Source organism: Barbatula barbatula (assembly GCF_947034865.1).
Source record: "Barbatula barbatula genome assembly, chromosome: 9".
NCBI lineage: Eukaryota > Metazoa > Chordata > Actinopteri > Cypriniformes > Nemacheilidae > Barbatula > Barbatula barbatula.
The window spans coordinates 2,407,251-2,433,028 of NC_136772.1; the positions used below are offsets into that span (position 1 = coordinate 2,407,251).

The following is a 25,778-nucleotide window of genomic DNA, read 5'->3' on the forward strand; positions in this document are numbered from 1 at the left end:
TTACCAGAAAAAAAACACGGTTGTCCCCCGCTTTGTGGTACAGCTAAGAAATATTGATGCATGATTAAATATACAATGTGTTGTAGATGATTCACTGGATTTTCTGACAGTGAATAGGCAGAACAAGATGATGCTAACCACTAACAGACACACAAGGTCTTAGATCATCTCCGAGGGCTTTGTTTAACCGATCAGTGGAAACTCTGAGTAACGCTATATAAGAGCTATTGTTTTGCTCCAGAATCTACTGGGGCTTCAAGTGACACTCCCAACACAAACGGCCAACTTTTGTGCTAACTGTGTAGCTATGTGAATGTGTAGGAGACACCCGAACACAAAATGTTTTTTTTGCAAACTATCTGCAGCGAAACACCTAAATGACATCACTTCCTGTTTGCTTGTGAAGAGACATTAGTGACAACTATAGCAAAGACATGATACAAGTGCAAATCCACTCACCAATGAAAAACTGAAGTTTCTCTAAACTTTCCTGTTTTGAAAGCTTTTGACCTCTGTGACCTTTAAAAGTTGATATTATTGTAATGTTATTTAAAAACATCTTTCGAGGTGTAAACTGGTAAATATTTTCAATCAAGACATTCAGCAGGATAGAAGACATAAACAGCAAAATGACAGTTTATTTGCACGAGGTTGTCAAATTTCATTCATATCAATTGCACAATTGTCAAATATCAGTCAATTAATTCAATATGACTTGATTTTAGATTCAAACAAGTCAATAAATATTGGAAAACATCTCAGAACCTGTTTCTAATACTTACTGAGGTTTGTGTTGTTGATTTCCCTCCAAAATGATGTCACTTCATGTAGGATGATGTCATTGAGTGCCTGACATGTTAAAGAGATAATAGGCTTGCTCGACTTGATGCTGCGCCGCGAGATCCGACAGGCGGGTGACATCAAAGTACCGCGAGAGCGAGTCGAAAGCAAACTTTTAATGGTTTGTCGAATCATCAGGTCGAACAAGCGTACGAGAACAAAACCTTTGAGTTTGTTGTGAACTATACTTTGCATGGAAATGATGTCCATAAAAATGCTAAATTATTGATTTATTTGTAGAAAATAGAAATTGGACAAACTGGTCAAAAAATGAAAAGATGCAATGTTTCCAGATCTTGAAGTAAACAAGTTCGTGTATTCAGGTATGCTGAAATAACACAATACTGACGTATTTACATGCATTTCAGCATCAGAATCATGAATATATTAATTTACCTGTTATCCTTTAATGTCTCATTTTTATGTTTTAATTTTTCATATGTCCGTTGACTTTAATACATCATTGTTTTGTACTATGCATTTTATTTTTCCTATAGGCCTATGTTATTTGTTCAACAAATTGCTATACGGTATGACTTATATAAGAATAATCTTATTTTAATCCAATACCTTATATGGCTGCATGCCTGACCATCCAGCTTTATCAGTTCAAGACTCCTTATGAAAGTTCATCTTCAAAAAAAATGTAACACATGAATTTAAGTATACTGTATATTCTTCATTGTTTGGGACACGTACGATGTATAATGCACCTTGCATGCTTTGGATAAAGTCAAATGCATATTGTTCTGTATCGTTCTCTCAAATCTACACATTACAAAGGTTTAGCGTAAAGTTAAGAGAGAACTACAAATGATGCACGTGAAGTTTACTCTGTTGGCCCGATTCCATAAATGACACTCAACTACAAAGTGTAGGCCTATGTGCATGCAGGTTTTCTGTGCATCTTATTTTATATGTGATATTACAGAAGTCTGATCTTAGACTCCAATGATAATGTGATGGTAAAATAAATCTTATCAAGTCAACATCGCGTCAAATGTGATAAGAATTATACAAACGCAGACGCTTTTTCTAGCAACAGTGTACTTTTTTTATTGTAACTGATTTGGATTGCTCTTTATTATATATTTTTATTTGCCAAAACAATACAATGAGGCTGTAAAACATGAAGCAAATAAAAAGACGTGGTTCTGTACAGCAATAGTAGCTCATTCACACATTCTAAGTCTGTTAACAAGTGGACGTAAAAAAATATAATAATACAACACTGCTGGCTAATACATTGAGAGGTGGGGCGCTGATTTTGCTGGAAGATCTCTTTCTCTGACTGCCACAAGATTCCAGAAAATCTGCCATACGTCATTTTTGTTTTTTCTAAACCTATGCACCAAATTAAATGTCCAGAAAGGCAAGCAAAGCAAGTTATAGGTATTCTACGTGTGTTTTATCATTCACGTGTGGACCCAGATGGATCAGACACCTGCAACGACGGAAGATCTGCAATTTCCTTCTCTTTGCGTGTTTTTGTTTCATATTTTGGTTATTTTGATCATGTTTTCCACCAACAATACAATGTTACAAACACTCTTAGGGTTCTTAACAGAAATTTTGGTTCCCCTAAGAATCATACAGGTAACAAAAAAGCTTTTAGGAAACTTTTATTATAGAAGTGCACTCTTTGCTTCATTAAACGCTTCCAAAATATAGTGTTTCTCAGTATTCTGCAGATCCTCTCTCGAAAGCAATGTGTCGGCTCTATCTGGGACAACAATTGTTAGACTAAGTGAAGCAGTCATATTTATTATTTCAATAATTATTAAGTGCTTTGCTTTTTTTGGAGTAGTTTTTTAAGGCTGAACAAAGGGCGTAACAGCAACCAAACACAGTCATATAGTATCTGCATCGAGTCAAAATCCCCATGCCAAAAACAAAACGCCGCCGTTTGCACGCCGACCAGACGGTAATCGTTTCTCAAACTAAGGCATACACAAGTAAAATAAAATCTTTGGCAAAAACGAAGTATTTACATACAAAAAAGAAAGACTTGTTTTTATTATTCAGCCTAAAGCCACCCCGTTCTGGCTGGCACGGGACACGAGGGAATCCGACCAGTACAAGGGAGACATGGAGATCCTGTTCGTCCATCCCTGGGGACCTTCTCATCAAATCACAGTTAAAACACTGCAGTATTTATTTTAAAGTAAATTTACAAGGACCAGTTCCGTGAATGTAAGGGAGAGGGTGCATAGATGGAAAACATGGCTAGCAATACCCGTCAGTTCCTCAAGATGGCAGTATGAAACAAAATACTGAATTCTGACTGACTGCTGGGTTACACTGTTGGCTGAATACTGGGAGGGAAAGGATGCAAAAATAATATTAAGAATAATACAAAAATAAAGACACGTTTCCTTACTTTTCTTTACACAAAGTCTCTTGCAGTAAACATATCGGCCAACTCACTTTGTAATCTTTAGATGTATTATTTAAGTTTGAGATAGCGACGATTTCTACTTCGAAGCCTACGCTCCTTTAAAGCCAAAGAAAAACGGAGAAAATAGTGACAAGCTTTCAAATACATACACTTTACACCATATATAATAGAATGCTTCTCAAAATGACATGATATTTTGTTAGCCAAAATAAAGAGTATTTCTTTCAAAGGCTAATCTTTATGTAGACTATACAACATGTCTATGGGTAAATGAGTTAACATGAAAGAAAAAATGTTGCAAAAACATAATACAATAAATATTCAGTAAAATCACTTTTTAGAAGGATTTTATATATGTACTTAGCTTACTTTGGGGTAGAATGATGCTGTGTGTGTGTTTTTAAGATGACAGACACACAGCTTCGGCCAGAAACACGCTTCTGGAGAGAAGAGAGCACAGGAGTGGATGATGGACACCTGCATCACACCGAGGTCAACAGAAACTAAAGACTGATGTATGAAAGATGCTGTGTGATGCTGTCAACCTCGCGAGTCAAAATTTCCAACTTTCCACCGAAAGAAAATCCTGTAGAATACAAACTATGGTAAAATTCCAAGTTTCTTTAGTGTTTTTGGACCTTACAGTAGTAGTTTACTATAGTATATACTAGAGTACAGTACAGTTTTATCTTGTGCATTATCTACTTGCATTGAAATCCACGTTAAGACTTGCAACATGAAAACGTCTTTGTCTAAAACACAGCCAATAATAATGACTTGTGTTCATACCATGTATTTGATCATATATCTTCCTTGTTTCTATATTGCTTTGTTTTTTCTGTAAAGTGGCTTTGCAATAAAGCACAATTGTGAAAAGCTTAAAAAAATTGCATAACGTTGTTTATCCTTAATGTGGTTGCAACGAGTCATGTTTTTTTTTGTTTATGTTCCAACGATGGCAAAACGCACTGCCATGTTTTCATCTTCCGAGTGTCGGGCAATGGGACAGCGTTACGAGTGCTGCAAAATCTGAGATACAGATTTTCACAGGTTTCCGAGTTGGAAGTCTAAGTTTTTCGAGCAGTAAGCTGGAAATTCTGACTTTGAGGCGAACAGAAGCAACATGCTTTAAGATGCTTGGTGACGGGACACACCACTGGATGTGTGCGGATCTGAAATGGTCTTGTGTGAAAAACAGAAGCGACGTTTAAAAGGAAAAGAGAAGTTCTTATCAGTTCTTATGTACAGTTTGTCAAAGCAGTCATGGCTAACCAAGATATGATGACTGGGTTTGTCCTGACTGCTCTCTCAGCTTTGGTACATCAGCCCCCAAAGTCTAATATCAGCCTCCTCTTCAACCCTCTTTTTACATTTTCATTTACATTTTTCTTAAAAAAAGAGCAACAAAATCACTGACATCATTTCCACCTTCCCTCAAAGTGAGATGAAGACCACCTCCCCTCTGCACGTCATCCCTCTACTCCCACGCTGCACTTCCTCTATCCCGCTTCATCGTCTCCGCCCGGATCGCCCTCCGTAACACACGTACACGCAACCTCACACCCAATCGAACGAAAAACACAAACTCAAAGAACTCAAAACGAAATAAACAGAAAGTCCTCCAGAGAGCAGCGTGGCGCAGGAAGCATTCACCGCTTCTGAGAGCTGAGCATCACTTTTGAGACGAAGTTCACGATGGCCTTGGCCGGCTGATCGGGATCCATTTCGGCAAACAGGTGGCTCACGTTGTCGGTTGTGCTGCCTTGTTTCCTGGCCACGAAGCCAAAGAACCTGGGAAGCAAAAGAACGTGACGGTTAAGTTACGTGTATAAACATTTCAAAAGTATTCATCAGTCTGACACAATGTATGTACTGTGACCTCATAGAGTAAATTATAACACGCGTGTGTGATGCCTGGCAAACTAGCGCTAGGTTTCACGCTTTTATTTTAGATAGCAGACATCACTTTTTATAATGACACTCGTGAGAAAATGCACGCTATCCCATGGTGCAACAGGCTGGGGGAACCGTACTGGGAACTGCTGCTCGACTAAGCTTTCGTATAATAGCATCTAAGGATATTCGTTATGAAATGCAGGTCCTTACTTTGCATTCCCACCGTCTGGTTTGCTCCACCTGCATTAAAAAAAGCAATTCATGTTAAAAAAAGATTCAATGTTTTACTGTCGGCTTTGTGAAGTAATGGCACACAACAGTTCCTAAACGTACTTTCTCTCCTGGGGGTCAATATTGCAGAATGTGACCGTGTTGATGGGATAATGACGTCTGAAGAAAAGCCTGTACAGAAAAATAAACGTTATGTTTGAGATAAATCTGAGTGCATAGAAACAAAAGTAGAAAAAGAAGCGATAGATGACTCACTTTCTCTGGTTGTCAGTAAGCGTGATGCCTTGTGCCGACACCTTGAAATGAACAACCGTGGCTGTGGGTGCCGGGTTGGTTGTCATTGTTTCTGAGATTGCCTTAGCAATGGCCTGAGGCCCGGTCAGAGACTCCATATCCACAGAGTTTAGGTACAGAACATTGCATGCTGGGAAAGACAAGAAAAACAGGAACCGATCAATATGCACGAGCCGACAACGAATGTACTGAACACATTTGAAAAAATCTCTATTTATTAGTCTCATCAAGCCATCATACACAAACAAATCTTTTTGTCATTTGCATAATCGAGTGGTTCTCAAATTTGAAACTTATATGGTGTCAGGTCAGGTGTAACACGCTTTTGACTAAACACAGACATACAGTATTCCATAAACGCACAGATGTTCAGCGGTGGGGGGGGGACAAAAAGACTTCAAAAAGACACTCGAAGTCCAAGTCAGAGGATTTCAATGCAGTTTATGTTTTTTAAAGCCATTTAAAGCCACTTTCACCTTACAATCTACAAGGTATTATTCAGCAGTAATATAGAGCAGCATTTATCGAGAGATTCAAGATTTACGAGTTTCAAATGGCCTAAAATTGAGAACCACCGATATCATTGTTTTTGGGGTGAATCCATGCAGTGTGCTTGAACAGTCATTGAAGAACATGCCATATTCAATAAGACAGACGTTTTTGAAATACACGCAAGGCTTTGACAAAAGGAAGTGCTTTGAACGGTTTGAACAGACAGATAAAAGTGCTCCGGAGGTCTCGAACATCACATGCACAGAATTAAGAGAGAAGTACAGCCGTCTCTCTGGATACAGCAGTCAGAGTCGAGTTAAACAAAACACAGAAAAACAAACATAAAGCACGTAGAGCATCGCTGGCTTTACCATGGGCTTCAGTAGAACTCTTCTGCCCTAAATCATTTCCACAGGAGCGACACCAGAGTGGAGGAGAACATTGATTTAGAGTTGATATCACATCATAACCAACCAACCATCAACCCAAAATTTCTATTATTCAGCTGATTTCTACATTTTTATCATAAACTTGTAATGTTGGGGTCTTGAACCACGGTTCAAAGTATGTCGTCACCATTTATCCAAACATATTACTAGAGACGTATTAAGAATTTTGCAATTATGTGTTGTGTAGTAATGCTTGTTAATTGACGCTCAGCTATAAGAATTTAGGGAGGCTTGACAAAAAGTTACACAAATACAATATATACAATATATGCTTATTATGAGAACTTTTCTATACATTATGTAAGGGATAATGCACAGGCAGCCGGTTGTTATCGAAACGGAGGGTCTTGTATCATACAGAAGGGGCTTATTTCGCGATAACATGAAATGTGAATTTGAAATATTTTATTAGCATATTTTTACCGAATGCAGAACTACCACGAGGAAAGCCGTTTACTTAATTTGGTTTGGTCATTTGTAAATATAATGTCATATATGTTATTAAAGGACATTTTCATATTTAATCTGTCAAAATAATTTGCTGCATCTGAGTTACCGCGTGTGTTATTAGTTCGGAGAGGTTGTTATCTGGGAATAAGGAATGTCGCAACTGGCCAATCAGAATCAAGCATTCCAACGAGCCGTGTAATAATGGTGTAATATAATAAACGCCTATGAAACACTATTATACAATTGTACCTAAATATAACTGGTTTATTAAAAGCAAATATCTAGCAAATATATCCTCTGGACATCGTTTGGCCAATACTGTGTCTTTTTAAGCTGGAACTATTTTTCCAAGAAAACTTTTTAAACTTACACTTGATTTAACTTTTCTTAACAAAGTCCGGAAAAATGCTGATGACAGAACCAAGTTTGTATTTAACCCTTTATTATTTGGACCACACTGGCCAATGTTACTGCATATGACCAGCTCACCTGCACCCTGCTTGAGCATCTCAGCGGCCGGGTTAGCTGGTGTCGCCGTCTCAGGCGACTCGTCCAGAGGATCTGAAAAACAACATCAGGCCAGACTTGAGAATTTACACATCTTTCACTTTCAAAGAGCAGGCTTACCATCTAATCAAATGAGCACTATGACCTGGAATTCCTGCCATGCTATGAATCAGTGTTCATGTCTAACAGGCTGTCACTCTCTGTGTGAAAATAAGAGAGGCACCACACATAAAGGTCTCGGGTCTTGTGTCCTCTGACACATGGATGGCATCTAGCAGCTGGCTGAAAGCGGCGGCCAAACGAACGACCTCGGAAAATATTCTCCATTACTCACGGCATGCAAACAGGATGGGAAACATACATCATTTGCTATCTGAGGTTACGCTGAGACCTGACAGTACACAGGATTGCAGGAAAAGGTACAGTGACGCGTCTCACCTGTGGTGGGTATCATGAGTTTGCAGGGTAGAGCCAGTGGAGTGATGGAGTGCTGGTACACCAGCGCAGACAAGCAACCTACACACACACACACACACACACAGAGAGTGAGAGAAGATGAAAACTAAATAAAGATCAGATTTATGAGCAGGAATCAGAAGAGGGCATACTTTACTTTATAAGCATCCCGTGGCGCTCAAACTTTCACGCTCTGGCTGAACCCATAAATCAGTGCGCGGTTCATTCTAGCCTCAATCGCGTTGGGGAAAGTCGTGCGATCGCTGTGCTTGCGTGCGGCACCACGGGATGATAATACTGGCAAGTGATTAAACCTCTGCTCCAGATATTTGACTATATTAGGGAAAACGACACTCGGGGGAGACTTGGGACAAAAATGTTTCTCACCGTTCATGATAAATGGCCACATGCTATCTCGGCACAGAAGGAAAACAGTCCTGGGTACCTCCCGGATTTGAAGGAGTTCCTGTTGCCATGTTTAAATGTTATTATCAGTTTCTAAACTCCCTTCCTTATGTGAAAAGATTCTATCTGTGCTGAAACTGAGGGACGCCTTACAGTTCACCAAGAGTCAAAATTCAATAACATTTACTCAAGTTTGACTTATTTTCGTATGTGGAATAGAAAATATACAAAGGACATTTTTATATATAAATAGGAATTGAATGCTGTCTATCTGAAATGGCAAAAAAGTATCATAAAGCATCATTAAATTACACCATGTGACTTGTGCACTAAACCATATTGCATTATAAAATGAAAATGGACGGTATTCTTTTTTGATGTTTCACCGATGGGCAATGAATTCAAAACTGCTTTGTGAATTTTCTTTAAAACAAAACCTTTGTGTTCCACGATAAATGATAACAGAATACGGGATTCAGATGACATACAGGTGAGTAAATAATGAGAGAATGTTTGTTCATTTGTGTGTGAAGCTTTGTTTTAACAGTAGGTGTCCTGGCAGATGTCATGTATCGGAGAAGTTTCTGTGAGCCAACTGATCTCTAACACAAGTCCTGCCAAATTTCTCTCACACCTGCTTTCGTTCTCACACATCACACTTCTTTTTGCCTTCTGCTTTTCATAACAAGCACACACTTACGCAATGGTTACCGTAAGAGGCTGTTTTAACACTTATGGAAGCTGGCCGACACAGAATTTTTATTTTCATTTTAAGATGTAAAATAAGGAATATTGAAGAAGACAACGTTGAATGCATAATGCTAACCCACTTAGTATTGTGGTCAAAAGACACTTTATTAAAGCAGGGACCGCCTCCGTGCACTTAATATTACACCAGCTGTCGTTGGGACGACATGTGTTCTACAGACCTCAGGAAGCCAAATGGACGGCTTGATTTAATGCGATGTAAAAGGAAGAGAGAATATTCATGTTCAAAGTTGTGCTGAAGAGCAAAAATCACACAAACGCTGAATCTACAAGTTTGACATAATAGCTCTCGCATTAGTAAACATCAACCGAATTCAGTGTCTATGTACTAAGCTTTCCAGTTGCACAGTGGTTAGAGCACAGCGCTAGCAACGCCAAGGTCATGGGTTTCATCCCAGGGGATTGCACATACTATACATCCAATGTATAGTATAATGCAATGTGAGTCGCCTGGATAAAAGCGTCTTCCAAATGTTTAAATGTAAATATAGAGTATATTTTGAAAAATATTTAGTTTAAGTTGACTTACCGAAGTAAGGCTCATTGGGGCAGCCCTTCAGTCTCACACCCTTTGGACTCGTCTCAATCAGGAAATGTCTCACCAGCTCATTGTTGACGTCTCCAGCTGAAATGAAGGAAGATTTAATAAAAAAAACGAACAAAAAACCCACAACAATAATAACAAAAGAGCATTCAAAAGTAGACCTTAAAGTGTATTATTGCGATAAGTTTCACATTTGCATTATTATGCTACGTGTTTTTTGTACGATTGTGAAAATCTTTCGAGCCAAAAGGGCTTATGCTTTATTAGTAAACATTTCATAGACAAAGCTAAACTGTTTAAATGAGTGCTGTCAATCGATTAAAAAATATTCGGATTTATCACATGTTTTTTCTGTGACTAATCGCGATTAATCGCACACAACATTCATGTTTTTAAGCATACTTTTACATTGAATCTTCAAAATAGTGAAGATACAACAGATTTCTATAACAGCATCTTTTTAAGAATGAAAACCAACAATCTGATGTCTCTATTAAACTGATAATTTTTTATTCATTTTAAAATTAATAATAGCCATTTGACGGTACAACTGAGAACTCAATTGAATGATGTTCTCAAACACTTAACAGTCTTTAATGCTAAATTGTAAATTAAATACAGAAGAATTCTGTTTAAAGCTACAAATCACAGTGAAGTCCTTTGCAACTCTTTGCATTCATGTAAGATTTTATTTAACACGTTGAAGGCTGCGCTTACGAAAATGCTACACAAAACGTTCTTTCTGACATAATCTTGTGTGGTTATATTCATTCAAGCACGAAATAGACGTTAATACTGGTGCGCTGTCTGACAGAGATTCACTGACGCAGCCTTTAGCCCGTGACTGAATCCACCAGACGGGACCTCGCTCTCTATCTTCACTGAACACACTAAAGCAATGTTATACACGTTCACTGCATAATTTTAGTTGCAGATGCACTTTATGATAACTTCATTATTATCATAAAATGCTGAAACTTATAATGAACACATTTTAATGGCAAAGTAAACCCTGCCGGGTTGATCAAGCCCCCATGTCAAGACATTTGTTTTGCATGTACTGTAACTGATGTGGGAACAAGGAGGCCAGAGATTGCAACGAGAACATTAAACTAGCAAACCACTGGTTAACCACTGTGTTTGTGTTCTGTTTAGGATTTGTCAGTAAATCTTTTCATGCATGTTGTTGGGTTTGAGTGTGCTTGTCTGTTGTGGGCACAGCAGGATTATGAGTCACAGGGGTCCGATCTCCTGTCTGGAATACATTTGGCAAATTATTACAGATGGCTTGAAAGAGGCGCATTAAATACCTTTCTTTGTGGGCTGCAAGGTCGGAGGTGGCGAAGCAACTTTCATGGCCAGGCCGTAGGCACCTCTGAAAGAATGACTGTCTCGGATAACAAAAGCTCCCGGGTCTTGATCCTTCAGCATGTTGATCGCTACAATGAAGTGGAAAACAATTCACTAAAAGATGGCTTGCTCCTCCTTTTGTCATTCCAAACTCATAAGACAGTCTGGGTTGAAAGCAAAACTCTTTTTCATGCAATGAGAAGATTTATGAGACTTCTACGCTTCTAAGCTTTGTCCAAAAAATGACACGATAGTAATACTTTGGTGAAATTTTTCGGTTTGTTTCCAAGAAAGCTTTAATATGTTAACAAATTGCTCCAACGTACCCTGCAGTTTTACACATACACAGATAGGGAGCAAAGGAAGGAAAAGAGCTTGTTAAGGAGATTTACTCCTTATCGTAACAGCGAGTTAACGAAGCAACGCATGCAGATGTTTAACTGCGTTGAGGGGCGTGTGATGTCACTGCATGTGCACGCATTTATAGAGGTCTCCAAGACCGATGATCTAATCCAATAAGAGCACAGAGAAGAAGCAGATGTGCAGACCAACAGCGATTGACCTCATACAGGGTGGCTTGAGCAATATTTCACTGTTTATGGAAGTCACAAGCCCCCCACGGTCGAGTCTAAATATAGATAAATGAACCTCAAAAACGCACAGTCGGTGCCCTCACCTTGGTCTCTGGAGATATCTGGTTTATACCAGAATTTGGACGTGTCCTGGACGAACTTTACGTTCATCCTGATCTCTGGACTTCCATCTGGAAAATAAAAAAAAGATTTTCTTTTGTTTAAAATAGTAAACTAACACAGAACTTTCAAAACAATGCAGACAATTATAAGCACAAATGGTAAATAAATATAATGTTTTCTATACTAAAATGATATAAATAAACTTTGAATAAATATAAATATTATTTATAAATAAATGAGTTTAAACGTGATTAAATTATAAAAATGTACATTGTTGAAAAATTAAACAAAGTCCTTTTAATTCTGCGTGGATTCTAACCGAAATTGCGTTTTGAATAGCACACAATCTGAATTCCTTCCGAATTGTACATCCGGTCTTACCGCACATGTTGAGTGTGGAGAAATCCGGAAGAGTGTTGAAGAAATGTACGCTCGGAGTGCTGCCTCCGCTGGACATCGGTGAGGACATTTTCCCATTAAGCGTTCCGTAGGACAGGCCTCCGTTGGGCCGCTCGCCGCTGGACATGCGCCTCTTCTCAGGAAGCTGCGGTTGCATACTGGGGCTGCCCTGTCTGAATCCCGCTCCCTCCATGTATCCGCCGGGAGAGACGGGGAAAGACGGCGTAGACGGCGGTTGGTATCCAGAGGAGCTGCTTTGCCGCGACAGAGCTCCATGCCTCTCGTCCGGAGTGTTATAGCCACTGTATTGTATTGGGTGTCTGTCCAAATTAGGGCTCCCTTGTGTTATCGACGAGTGGTGTCCGAGAACAGGACTGGTCTGATTGGGATGCGGCAGGGAAGCCTGTCTGGTCAGGATGGGGCTGCCCTGATTAGCCTGCGTGACAGACGGCTGTCTGCTCAATACCGGGCTGCTCTGACTGGGTATAATGATCTGTTGATTCAGAGCAGGCTGTCGGATGAGAACCGGGCTGCTCTGAACGGCCTGTTGACCTGTTGGCTGTCTGCTGAGAATCGGGCTACTCGGAGTCCCTTGGTTGATGGGGTACGTTCTGGTCAGCATGGGGCTGCTCTGTGTACCCTGGGACACCATAGTGTGTCTCCCTTGCATGGGGCTGCCGGCCATTCCCGGCGGGTGACCGTTTGCTGGCTGTCGGCCCAGGACAGGGCTGTCCTGATTGGGTATTCTGTGCTGAATGCCGTGAGCAAATGTCATGTCGGGCACGGCACCGTAGTGTCTTGCAGCAGGGCTCCCAGTGATGGGTTGTGTGGTTGTGGTGATGTTTTGGACGGTCTCCGGTAGGGATGGGCTGTAATCGGGAGTGATATAGCTAGCCAGCATGCTGTTGGATGTGGGGTAGGAGGGTGAGGGCATGCGGTACATGCTTTCGGGTGGCTGGGAGTGATAGGTGGTTTCGACAACAGCCTGAGGTGGAGAATTCATCATCACTCCACTATCGACCAATGTGCTCTCACTGTCAAGCACAGAAAAGAAGTGAAAAAGTTGGAAACACACAGATGTGAATTACAATATTGAGCCAGGAAAGGGCTGTCACTTACACTGCATCGGAGCTCTGAATAGGGCTGCTGGAGGACAGTGGAGCGTTCGGGCTGTGGGACGGGCCGGATGGATGAGCCAAGCTGTCGCTGTCATATGTCGGGTGCACGGGTGAACAGTGTGGTCCGCCTGCGACCGCTGCGGCTTTGGCCACAGACTCCACATAGCTACGAGGCTCTGCCAAAAAGAAAAAGAGATATTTGTGAGGTCAAGTATTCCAAATAGTCCAAACTGATAGATATTGAGCACATTAAAAACATCAACGGCTGTATCCAAGACATGACGGTCTTGACCAACTTTATGACCTGGTTTCGTAGACAAGGCATAAAGGTAGTCCCAGACTAAAATGAATGTTTGAGATGTTGAATGGCCCTGGCATATCGTAATATATAATACAAGATCAAAAGTAAGGTAAAGTAATAAAATAAAGATAAAAAAATGTAATAACCAACGCAGAAAAACAGACTATATCTAAAAAAAGAAATTAAATAAAACATGTCTCAGCAGGGAAAAACCATTATACGAAAGTCATACAGGCTGACTGAAGGTTAAAACTGTATAGATTGTCATTTAAGTTGTGTCAAGAACCGACATTAGATCCCAAATGAAACAGAAACTTGACATTTAGTGAAGAGACTCCACGAAGAACACAGGTGGAGCATGCATTATGATGCACGACTGACAGGATGAAATGAGGCGTAATGAAGGACATCTGAGATGCATGTGATGACTGAAAGATTCTGAGATGGTTCTGCTCTTCGTCTCTCATATATTCTTACCTTCTTCATCTTCACTCTCTGTGTCAGACAGCAGTGGAATAACAAAGTCATAAGAAACTGTAAATTGTGAATGTTTGAGAAAACGGAGAAAAGAGATAAATGCTATCACATACATGAAAGACAAGTAAAGAAACCTCTTCTGTGCATGAGTCATCAGATGAAAATGTTTTGTAACCTTCGTGTTTCTAACATCATGTTGTTTCACCTCATAAACAACTTTCCTTCTTGGCTTCAGTTTCGCGTCTCCACTACTACCTTCTGGTATGTAACACCCAATTTACACACTTTAATCCGTTTCTGATGAATAAAATTGCACCTTGTCCAATTTTTGTTGTTCAATGTATGTTTCTAGTAAGAATATGTTAGATTAGTTTAATGTTGACTTTAGGAGAAGAAAAATAGGAAAAACAACTTGGTCCAAATACCAGGAGGCCAGAGCGAAGATGAAAATAACCAAAGTTAAATCCCTTATCTTCAATAAGCACATGACATCATTTAGTCCAACTTTAGTGAGACAAAGAGGCCCCTGTGACATCATCGTCTTATAATAATGTTAGCGTGTGTGCCGTATGGATGGGTACTGAAAGCTCTTGTGATTTGGCGGGCCTCAAAATAACGCCCTGAGGAAGGACTCTAAAATCAGCACGAGAACCAGTTCCACACTTAAGAGACTCCACACGGGATCCTGTTTCCTCCGAGTCTACAAAAACTACACCGTCTGCATCCACTGGCCCCCGAGAGGAAATCTTACCGATGCGGTCAAGAGCGTGTTCATCTTAAAAATGAAAAGATGGAAACTTTTCACTTAGAACGTTAATTTAGGAATATTAAGTGCCAGAAATAGGTTTTAGGGTAATTTGGACCAAGACGTTTAACTGAAAAGTTAATCTTTTGGGTCTACGTTGCTTACCCATGTATACTTTTTGGCTTTTATCCAAAGTGAATTACACGCAAGCTTTACATTTGACCATGTATGTGTGAACTTTGGGAATGAAACCCGACAATAAACTGAAATGAAAAGTCAGTTTAATATATGACGGAAGTCAAGATCTTTGCCAGAAGATGACGTGTGTCTGCATGTGTCGTCTCACCTGAGCCCGTCTGGTTGAGCATTATCTCAGCAGGGTTGTGGGGCTTCAGACCCAGGAAGGACAGTGGCGTTTTGGCCAATCCTGGAGGAGATCGACCTACACCAACACAAACCGAAAATAAACTAAATTATTTCGAGCATCGTCAACTAAAGTCTAAGACCCAAAGCATACTCTAAGCAAGTACATACATGAGATGATTTCTTAGTGGTGCCACAAGGGGGCATCATTTTAAACTGTCCGATTCCAAGATCTCTTTTTCTCTTCTCTTGTGGTTTAAATGGACAAAACATTCATAAGCAAATCATTTCGCTTTCCTTGTACTTGCGTAAAGCATGATTCCGGTCTTTGTCTTCACAGTACAGGTCGGACCACGTCAATCTTCAAGACTGTAACTTAAAGATTCCCATGGTACGACACTGAGGGGCTTTTAAAGTGAGCAGACCGAGGTGACATGGCTGAGGATTGAGCTAATGTCTCATGCTCTGTGGTCAGGCCATGCAAGTACCTCTTTAAGTCATTTTACGATGTGGATTAACGATTGCTGTCACTTTGCCCAAAGAAAGAACGTGAGATGAGAAAACATGCAGACAGGACACATCCGAGCGAAACACATTTTTGATGTGACATTGAAGCGAATGACACCACGTTCGAGACCTGAACAATAACACAGATGGTGCCCAGGAACACAAGACGTGAACGCACAAATAAAGAAAATGAAAAGTGATGTGGCTGCAGAGCTGTGGAAAGCAGCCGCCTGGAAGAGAATTTCCATTTGCCAATCGTGTCTATGGGATGGAGTATTTACGTGTGTGTGTGTGTGTGTGTTCACCAGGGCTGCTCTCCACATGCATGCTGGGTAAGGCGGAGCAGATGCTTGCGTTTCGGCAGGGCCAGGATGACATCATCGCTGACATCAGGACCTTACATGCATCCTCCACTTACCAAAGAATCCAAATCAATTCTTTGTTTGGCAGCGTAAGCGTCTCGGTACGGGACGCATGGAGAGGAGGAAAGGCTCGTAAAGGGAAGCTTTCGCAGCTCTGTCGGAGGAGGGAGCCACAGAGATGTGCTACCAGAAAGAGGCTAACCGTGCATGTGAGCGACTGTACACCTCCACACCCGAAAAATAGACCCTGTGTGTGCGTCACCTGTTTCCCAGAAATCCAACAGGGGGGAAAACCACTCCGTAATGCTCCTGAGATGACGTGAGAAAGTCTTTTAAAAGAACATAACGCTGACAAAATTCTGCGTTTTGATGATGCGTTAAGACATTTAGATTGAAATGCGCTTGCATTGACATGTTTTTCTTCTGACAGTTAATGGTTGCTGTCAATTAAAATAAAAATGAACGAAGTAAACTACAGTAAAAATCCTGTTTGTATGTACCAGTGGAATGGGGCGACACAATGGAGTCACTGAATCAGAAATAAATCGAATCATTAAAACAAACATGTATTTAATGTATTTTAACTTTATTTCACAGAGCCTCTATTTAAGCATTTTTGTAAAACTATGTTTACGTCACGAGGTGAAAAAATCATAATTCAATTAATAAGTAATGAGACTGTTAAGGGACCTTAATGCCCTAATAAAAATGCCGTTCAAATCCCTGTGACACTCACACAATGTTATATAATTTAGCCAACAACATCATAGTTAATACGGAATGAATCGCTCTAATAAATATTCCAGATGGAGATCCGCTGTAGGCGGAAGTAGATGAGGCTTATATAAAACAAAGCTAACACTGCACAAGAAAACTCCATCTATCCAATTAGGTCTGATGAACATCACATGTGCTGCAGAAATCTGCTGACGGACGGCCATTTTTCAGCCCGCAGACATTGGGAATTGCTGGGAAGCAGGTGAGACGGGGGTCTTTCTGATCTGATGTCTATGAGCCGACAAAAGTGTGTTTTCACTCGTGTTGAGGCCACACACAAGTCTCGATTTCAAGAACCTGTGCATGAACGACATGATATGTTTATGATTCCTACTGGCTCACACAAATATCCAGAGGCAGATTTCATTTAAGTGTAGCCAGACCTCATGTTGGCTTATAGACAGCGTGTTAGTGTAATGTTAGCCCTGGAGATTCCCACCACTATTCTGATGTGTTGACTATGAAACGCATATATAGTTAGTACAATAGTACATGTCAAGAAGATCCAGTTTCCATAGAAGCGATTTTGTTTCCGATGATTTTTATAATATTTGGTAACTATACTTTGTCCGCCTCTGTGAACAAAACGCACTACCCCTTACAAAGATTAAACATGGTTTAATTACAAATAAAGCACATGGTTACTATAGTAAAACCATGGTAACTATGATTTACTCTAGAAACGGTATTTGTAGTAAAACTGTGGTTATATAAATGGCAATGAATCCACAATAAAAATCTGGGTTATCACACTTTTACTATAATAAAAACGAAATCTGAATCTAAAGCGTCATGGCAAAACAAATAATGTTATTTATTATAAATTATAAATCTTTGCTGGTCGCAAGCAATGAACTGCACAACCAGCGTTGCCTGATTTATGAACGAGTCAGTATTTTGTTAGCATTTGTAAATTCTTCCTCAAATGCATAACACATTAAGAACTGTTAATGCATTCGTAAGGAAATGCAATCCGAATCAGATCCAGCCTGTTCCTCGTGATTCCCTATGAAAAAAGCTCTATGGCACCCTCCTCCTCCGGGGGGGAACTTACACAGGTTGAAGTAAGGGGTTTGTGGCGAGACAGGGAAGACAGGGGTTTGGGGTAGGGCCTCACCACCGACGAACGGAGGGGGGCTGATGGGACCCCCGTCCATTTCCTCGAACGCTTCTCTGTAGCTGTGCATGTGCTTCTAAAGACGAGAAAGAACATAAATCCGTATGCGAACACACTGATATTCATATACTGTATATCCATTATAGACGTTTGTGGGGTCTACCTCCTTGGGCCGCCCCCCGGGGTTTAAAGCTATTGTAGTGGCCAGCTCCGGTGAGATGCAGCGTATGGGGGACCGGACCGAACTTCCTCTGGTCGGGCTGTCGTCTTGAGACAGGCTCTCGCTGGCGGTCCGACGTCGCCCGGGAGCCGAAGCCTCAACTGGTGACATTTCACCAGACCGAACTCCTGCCAAGAATAAAAGTCAGATATTGTAACTATTAGGCCTCCACACGCTTGAAATGAAAAAGACCTATCCAAATGTCAAAATATTCTTCGAATGAATCTGGGAGAACTCTAAAGAAGTCTTTCTCTGACAAAAGTTGCACGGACGTCAAACGGTCACTACATTGAAGACCGTTGAGACTACAAACAATGTTCACATTCAAACAGATTACAGAAAGCCGGAATATCCACTGAATTCATCCGTCTAGTGGTGTGTACTTCAGGCTTAAGATCTAGAAGAACATCTAAGCAAGTCCAAAGCCTGTTTCGCCAAACCCAAGAGCTGCTGGTGCTAATAAACTAGATTTGTGTAAGTCAAATCCGAGAACTTAAAACAGAATAATAAAGCAAACAGATTAAGGCATTCATTTGTTTTGCATGCGTGTTTTTTTTTCTCGCATGTCACTTAATCAGTCTCTATTAGTGTTACATATAAATGCATGTGTTTGTGTTCTCTGCTAGCATGTAAAGCCACACACAGTTCTAGGCCAGGGCACTTGGAATGGAACAGAGAAAGCCATTAATATACTGCTTGGAGAGAGCGGAGTGTTATGGAAACCGCGCAACAAGCCGAGCAAAATATTTACTAGCTCCCCGAGTGTGGCCTAGCCCTGATCCGTGTGGTCGGACCGCAACTCAGGACCCCTACAATCATACTATTAGGACCTCGAGTGACCCTGGAAACAACTGTGGCGAGAATGACCGCTGCCTCTCCGGAGACAAGCGAGTACCCTTGTTCATAAACACGACACAAGCTTTGACATTCAGTGCGATTACATCACTACTGAAGCGTTATCAACAAAGTGAGCGATTCAGGACAGCGGTTGCATAATGTGTGATGTCACAAAGCGTGGGTCTCCAACCTCCAGTCTGATTCCTAAAAATGCCGTTTCGAAAACAATATCAAATACAGCGATTCCAGAACTGACAGGGGAGCCGCAGGTGCTTGGATGAATCCATATGGCTTAGCGTCACTTCACACGAGCCGGGAAAGCAAACATGCATAACAGATGTAGTACAGCAGTAGTCTTCAACAGCTGTGCATGACAAACCCTCTGCTGTTGCCGTAGCAACCACACAGTCCTAATAGATTCAATCTGGAGTAGCTGTGAGTCCCAGAACTTAGAATGAACTCAGCAGATATGCAGACAGAGCGGTGCTGTGATATACAGTACAGTAGCTATACATTTCATCTCAATACCTTTTGGCAATATGTAATGCATACAATATTGATGTGAGATGTAGAAAATAGCTTAAAAGAATAGTTCACACTAAAACTTAAAACTAAGCACGGTTTTATTACTAATTCAATTCAAAAGCAGCGGTTACTAGTAAAATCATGCATGGTAAACAGAACCATAGTTTGCGACGGTAAATAAAGTTTAACAATGAAATTTGAAGTGAAGCCGTGGATATAAAAGTAAACACACTGTGTTCGACTATAGTAAAAACATGGTTAATTTACATAACAAAACGGGTTTTCAACCAGGAACACTTGGTTGCAATGACTGTTTGGTTGAAAAGTTTGACTAGTTTACAAGTACAATAAACAAACTAGGTTTTCAACATATTTGTCTCCATAAGAATGATACTTCATCATTAACAAGACTATCGAACAAAAATGTTTCCTTTGCATATATTTGTAAATAGATATCGATACATTTCTCTCAAAACGATGGAGAAAATATAGTTCTTCATTAAATGAATGTTTAAAACCAAATAAAAAGTGCACTAAATGTACAATATTCTTGTTATTTTACTGCTATATTAGAATGCAACACTCAGGGCAGAAAATGTGCTTCCCCCCCTGCAGTACCATAAAAATACTTGGATTCTGTACGAGATGAATGAGATATGCGCCCGATATCATGATACCCTCCTCGATTTCTCTCCATAGCCTCATTTACGATGTAACGGATCAGACTCAGGAGAGGTCAAACATAAACAATCATCCTGGCACCTGAAGACGTCCTGCCAGGCCCGAACGGGACCCGAGACATTCTGTGCGCTAGACATTTTCTCCCTGGTGGCAGATAAGGATTGTATAATGGTCTCCAGACTTAGGGTGGATTTATTACCATTTGTCTTCAAACGAAATGCTAAAGCAGAGGTAAAAGAGAGTCCCTGAATGAGAGCACTGTCTGCTCGCCCTCACATTGTTCTTTGAGTCTGGCAGACCAGATCTTGTGACACGGGTTCGGTTGATCCAGACAGACGTGGCTTTGTGTTGCTGCAGTGAAACCTTAACTCGACATATAATACAAATGCAATTTGTTTGTAGAGGACACCCATCACAAAAAAGCGTGCACTTCGGGTGGAACATTCCAGAACAGGTTAGTGGTTTAGCAACTTTGAGTGTGTTATTAGTACAAGAAAATATCGAATGACAACTGTGAGAGTAGGAGAGAGAGAATGAGAACATATGGAAAGAAAGAAATACGGATAATTCATATTTAATTGCAATTTGCTCATTTTTGCAAAAGGTCTTGGTTTATTATATTATACTATATTTCATATTTAAAGTATTTTATTTGTTAACATTGTACATTATATTTGTTTACTCTATTTGCAGAATTTGTACTGCATTGTTATCATATTTGTAATTTACTTGAACTATTAATTTACATTACAATAAAACAATAACGCATGCCACAAAGTTTTATTAAGAACTGTCAACCGCAATATCGTTATTTTAATTTCTATCAGAAATAACCCAAAAATCTGTTTTTAAAAAAAGTGCAGCTGCGCTGTTAACACAAGTGTATATGCTATTTAAGAAAAGCACCGTAAACTTAAACCAGGCTGAAGTAGTAAGATATAACACATGCACATGGAGGACAGAACAGCAGAGAGACCAACCACTAAATGAGAGGGAACGCCGGCGGTGGCCGAGCTCAGGAACACCCGGCCGGCCTTTGATTCCTCGGATACGAGCAGTGTATTCTGCACACCGGCGGGAGGATGAAGTGAAGGAGTGACGGACCAGGGCAGGAAAGAAAAGAGGAGGGTGAGGAAGAGGATGGAAAGGCGGAGGTGATGATGGTGCGGGCGTTCCACAATGAGAATATGGAAAAAGAGGAAAAATGAAAGCACATTAAAATCACAGCCATATTCATGTTGTTCTTTAAATCACCAGCAAAATCGATGTGAATATATTGTGATTCATTGATTTGCCACTCAGTCCTAACATGTGGTACGTGTTTGCCTTAACATCAGTCGTAAAGATTAACAGACTCTTATCTCCGTCTCTTGTTGCAAATGGTAAATGCAGACAAAGTGCTTCACTAATCCCAGATATCCACAAGCCTGACAAGCAAAACCCACGGATGAGATAAGGAGAGTCTTCAATCAGCGTGGCAAGAGCGTGTGTCAAGAGAGAAGGTTACAAGGAGAACAACTTCCTCTTTTAGCTCCAGTTTTACGCGTGAAAACTTTGACTTAAGTACAAAAAAAACTCTGAACTAACAAAACTCAACACACATATTTTAACCAGTATTGGTCATGACTAATTTAACTTTTGATGTTATGAATTTTGAGTGGATTTAGTGAAATTGATTTTCATACCGTAGCACTTATCACAATTTTGCATTGTAAAAGAGCGTTACAGGAAATACATTACAGATTAATATCAAATCTTGTATATGATTATATGCATATGTGCTACTACAGTGTACATTGAAATTCCATTTGCGTATTTGACCAAAGTCAACAGTAGTGTACATTTAGCTACATTGCATTTGTGCGAGGGGAAACCATGTCGATATTGCTCCTAAATGAATCGTCATCTTTCACAATACAAGTACAAGTAGGCCTAGAAGAAATAAAGTGTGCGAAAACATAACACGAATCAAATATAAAATATCAGTAAAAAAACGAAATAAGCTTATTTTAAGAGGTTTTGCTCATGAATCTCTAAAAAAACGATGTAAACTTCCGATTATTGTGATGGTTGTACACAGCCTATAAAGCCACGACTGAGACGGCTGTGTATCCAAATAAAAAATAATGTCCCATCACCGGGCGGCACGTGTCGTGCTTTTCTTGCGATGTTGCCTTTTATGGGTTCACTTTTCGAAGGAGAAGTGCATTCAACGCAAACGTGCAAGCTGTTGTAACAAACAAAAATCCCTGTTTGTAATAGCGAGTAAAATATCCTGTATCAGAGAACTAAATAGGCTACAGAGAATGAAATGCAATTTTGTTTATAGTTCACGCATATTCTCACTCGTTCCTGTGAAGGATCAGACAAATTTGCAGCTCACTCTTTCCACACAGTAGGCACTCATTCGACACCGCTGTACAAAGCAGGGTCATGACGTGAAACAGTATGACTTACAAAGCTCAAATAATTATTTAGAATAAACTTCAAAAAAACAAATCCATTCAAGCTTCTTTTTTATTATTATTTTTAATATTTCCCCTTGCGGTCAGTTGCACTGCCCAAAAGATGGCACTGTGCACAACAGAGAATTTTTTCAACAAAACTTGTGAGACAAGCGTTGAAATGCCATTTTTGGCAACTCCTTTCTTAGCAAAGCTTTGATGAAGGCCTAAATACAGCGTATATGACATTTTGGATGGCAAACAACATTAACAGTATTGCAACTGTAACCTAAACAATATTTGTAGCTAAAACGGAGTCTACGACAAAACAAGATACATGGCTGCAATCATCTCTGACTCTCCAAAAATCACAAGGAAAAAGACGAAGACGTCCAGGAAAATCTTTTTAAATTTGGGAGCTGAAAAGATAATGTGAACAGGAAAACTGTGTGCTGCTATATAACAGCCCTCAGTTGTTTGGGATCTTCTCCAGATGTAATGTACAAATGTTCAGTTTTGGCTCGCCGCAATGCAGAAATGCGGCCTGATAATAATTCTTAAGCCAGGAGCACTTTGGACAAAGCTTTCTTTGTGATCTCACAGTGCTTGTGTCGATGCCAAAAAAGAGACTCAACCAAACAGGCCCAGCGGCGAGTTTAAAAGACAGACTCGACTTGAGGACTCAAGAAAAGTATCGAGATGTTTTTCTCGAACATATTTCTGTTGATGGCTTGCTTCATGTCACATACTGTATATATATGCATAATAAAATAAAGTATGTGTAGTTGAAGTAGCGTAGTGGCCAAAAGGTTGTTGACCTTCCAATGGTTGATCATTAACGTTTTTTCAATGAAAGCAACTAAATGTCTAATCTGCCGTGCAATGAGTAAAATTGCCATACATAAGATTGTGTGCATCTTGGGAATATAAATATTTAAAAAAAAAACTTAAAAGTGATCTTACCAGCTACACGGTGAGCTACAAGACCCTCCAATCTGTAGTTGCTGTCTTCCGGTTCGCTCTCTCTGGGCAGAGAAGATGAGGAAGAGAAGTAGTTGCGCTGGCTCTCCTGCGGCTCCGGGGACTGTGAGGCGGTACTGGAGGGGTAGATGTTGAGGGGTTTCAGCTGGAGAGCTCCAAAGGTGGATGAAGGCACTGTCGATTGCGACATGTGAAAAGGGACCTGACCCTCGGCCTCAGGAGCAAAGGAAGCATGCTGGGATAAAGTCGTGGGTCTCTGCTGGTTAATGACAGGCTGTGGTGACTCCAGGGACCCCGATGAGATCTGCTGATGGACCAGAGGGTAACCCACCGGAGAGGCTCTTCCACGCTCGTGAATGGCAGCGTCAGCCTGGAAGGATGGCCGCGCTTGGCTCTGGGCGAAAGACGGCTGAGTGGTGACTACACCTCCCTCACCAGAGGGGGCACTGTGGGATTTGGGCACTTGGGTAAGCGCCGGGTCAAGATCCAACATCAGCATGTTGAGCGCCTCGATAGACTGCTCAATTTCCTGCTGTGATGACATGTGAGGAAATTCGGGCAGGCTGTGCGATTCCAGGACGGGGTTGAAGGTGACCCCGTCTGTAACCGGGACCTCTGGAACACCATACTGCTGCCACACGTTCAGTCCTCTCTGCACTGCTTCCCTGCTGCTGGTTGTGCGCGTGGGAGCTTTTGGCATGTATTTCTGCTCCGTGTTTGGAGCTGCCCCGAAAGATTGTGATCGATAGATGATACCATTCTGGTTGGCATAGCCACTAGAAGCCCCCAAGTTGTCCTGTGCAGATAAGGAGCCACGGACGGGAACATTAGGCTCTGGCACTTTCTCGTGGACGCTCTTCTCCATATAGGGCACATCTTGCCCATTAATGATTGTCTCCGTCTGGTAGTACAGATCCGCCGGAGTGGCTCGGCCTTCGATTGACGACAGGGTTCCAAGACTGTCGACGCTGTTTCCCTCCTGACTGATGGGCATGTCGTCATCGAGAATGTCTGTTTCTCTGTCTACGGTATTGTGTCCGTTCACATGAATCTGGGCGGGGACAAGGTGTAGGACTCCTCCGCCTCCGTTCCCTGCGCCGCTCTGGTAACCTGTCCGATGCATTGGGGCTTCCAGGCCGCTGAGCAACTGATCCAGCTCTTGTTTTTCCTCTGGGCTGAGGGGCTGGGAGGACGGCTGACTTACCAAGGCAGGCTGCTGGCTGGCTTCATCAGTGCGGTCGGTCTTGATGGACGCTGTGGAGTTGCCCGAGTCGCTGCTTACGGACAAGGCGTGGTCGACTGGGGGTAGGTGGTGGTCTACGACAGGTAATGAGTGATCGGTAGCAGCTGGTTGACCATTGGTTGTGACTCCTCCATCCAAAGACTCTTTCTTCCGGACCTTAGCGTAGAGGCTACCATCCAATGGACCTTCTGTGTGAATAACGTCTGTGGAAGAAAAAAGAAACATGTAATGTGTTAAAACAATTATTATTCAATATATACCTGTTGAAGAATAAAAGGCTTTCTGAAGATGCTTGATCTTCGTAAAGTCTTCAACTACTGTCATTTTATTTAATATTAGTTTCATACCCACCCCAACACTTACAAAAACATGTATTAATAAACCAAAAATAGGAAACATTTTATGTGCTATAACATATCCAAAGTAAATAAATAATAAACTAATAATAATAATAATTATTAATAAAGCAAAACACAATTAATAAATACAACAACAAAAAATCATGTATATATTTGTGGTAAAATAACGTATTACTTATTTTTGTTATTTATTTATTTGACCTATATTTACATCTCCAAAATAAATATATAAAGTACATAACGTAAAATACGCATTCACACACAATACCTAAGCCAAGAATTCACATATAACCTCAAAAGATAAAAACACTTATAGTAATAATGACGATAAATTATAAATGAATGAATCAAAATGGCTTAAGGGTTGAAAATAAGTTGCTTAATGTATATTCCTTTGCTTTATATTACATTTTATAATTTTAGGTGCTCATATCGTTTAAAAAAAGGATACTTTTGCTCTTAGTTTCATATGTTATCACTTCCACAGAAGCTAAATTACCAGTCTTTCAAAACTGCGGATCCTTGCTCTTAAAAATAGCAGCGTTTG

The 25,778-nt window shown here is 40.6% G+C and overlaps 1 protein-coding gene across 4 annotated transcripts in view; it reads right to left on the reverse strand.

Annotated features, from left to right (window-relative positions):
- Window positions 1–1,870: 1,870 nt before the first annotated feature.
- tns1b (tensin 1b) overlaps window positions 1,871–25,778 on the reverse strand; it is a gene marked incomplete at its 5' end in the record, with an annotated part of 121,508 nt that continues 97,600 nt past the window's right edge. For 2 of the 4 annotated variants that reach the window (XM_079464723.1, XM_079464725.1), the window contains 16 exons: window positions 1,871–5,029; window positions 5,345–5,374; window positions 5,468–5,536; window positions 5,621–5,789; window positions 6,523–6,549; window positions 7,540–7,611; window positions 7,996–8,073; window positions 9,716–9,811; window positions 11,041–11,169; window positions 11,757–11,843; window positions 12,157–13,208; window positions 13,294–13,468; window positions 15,162–15,257; window positions 17,879–18,017; window positions 18,105–18,289; window positions 23,612–25,075. In XM_079464723.1, coding sequence (XP_079320849.1) covers window positions 4,888–5,029; window positions 5,345–5,374; window positions 5,468–5,536; window positions 5,621–5,789; window positions 6,523–6,549; window positions 7,540–7,611; window positions 7,996–8,073; window positions 9,716–9,811; window positions 11,041–11,169; window positions 11,757–11,843; window positions 12,157–13,208; window positions 13,294–13,468; window positions 15,162–15,257; window positions 17,879–18,017; window positions 18,105–18,289; window positions 23,612–25,075 — 4,010 coding nt within the window. In that variant the 3' untranslated portion in view covers window positions 1,871–4,887. The remainder of the gene's footprint in view (window positions 5,030–5,344; window positions 5,375–5,467; window positions 5,537–5,620; window positions 5,790–6,522; window positions 6,550–7,539; window positions 7,612–7,995; window positions 8,074–9,715; window positions 9,812–11,040; window positions 11,170–11,756; window positions 11,844–12,156; window positions 13,209–13,293; window positions 13,469–15,161; window positions 15,258–17,878; window positions 18,018–18,104; window positions 18,290–23,611; window positions 25,076–25,778) is intronic. The other 2 variants (XM_079464724.1, XM_079464726.1) reach the window with 2 other exon arrangements.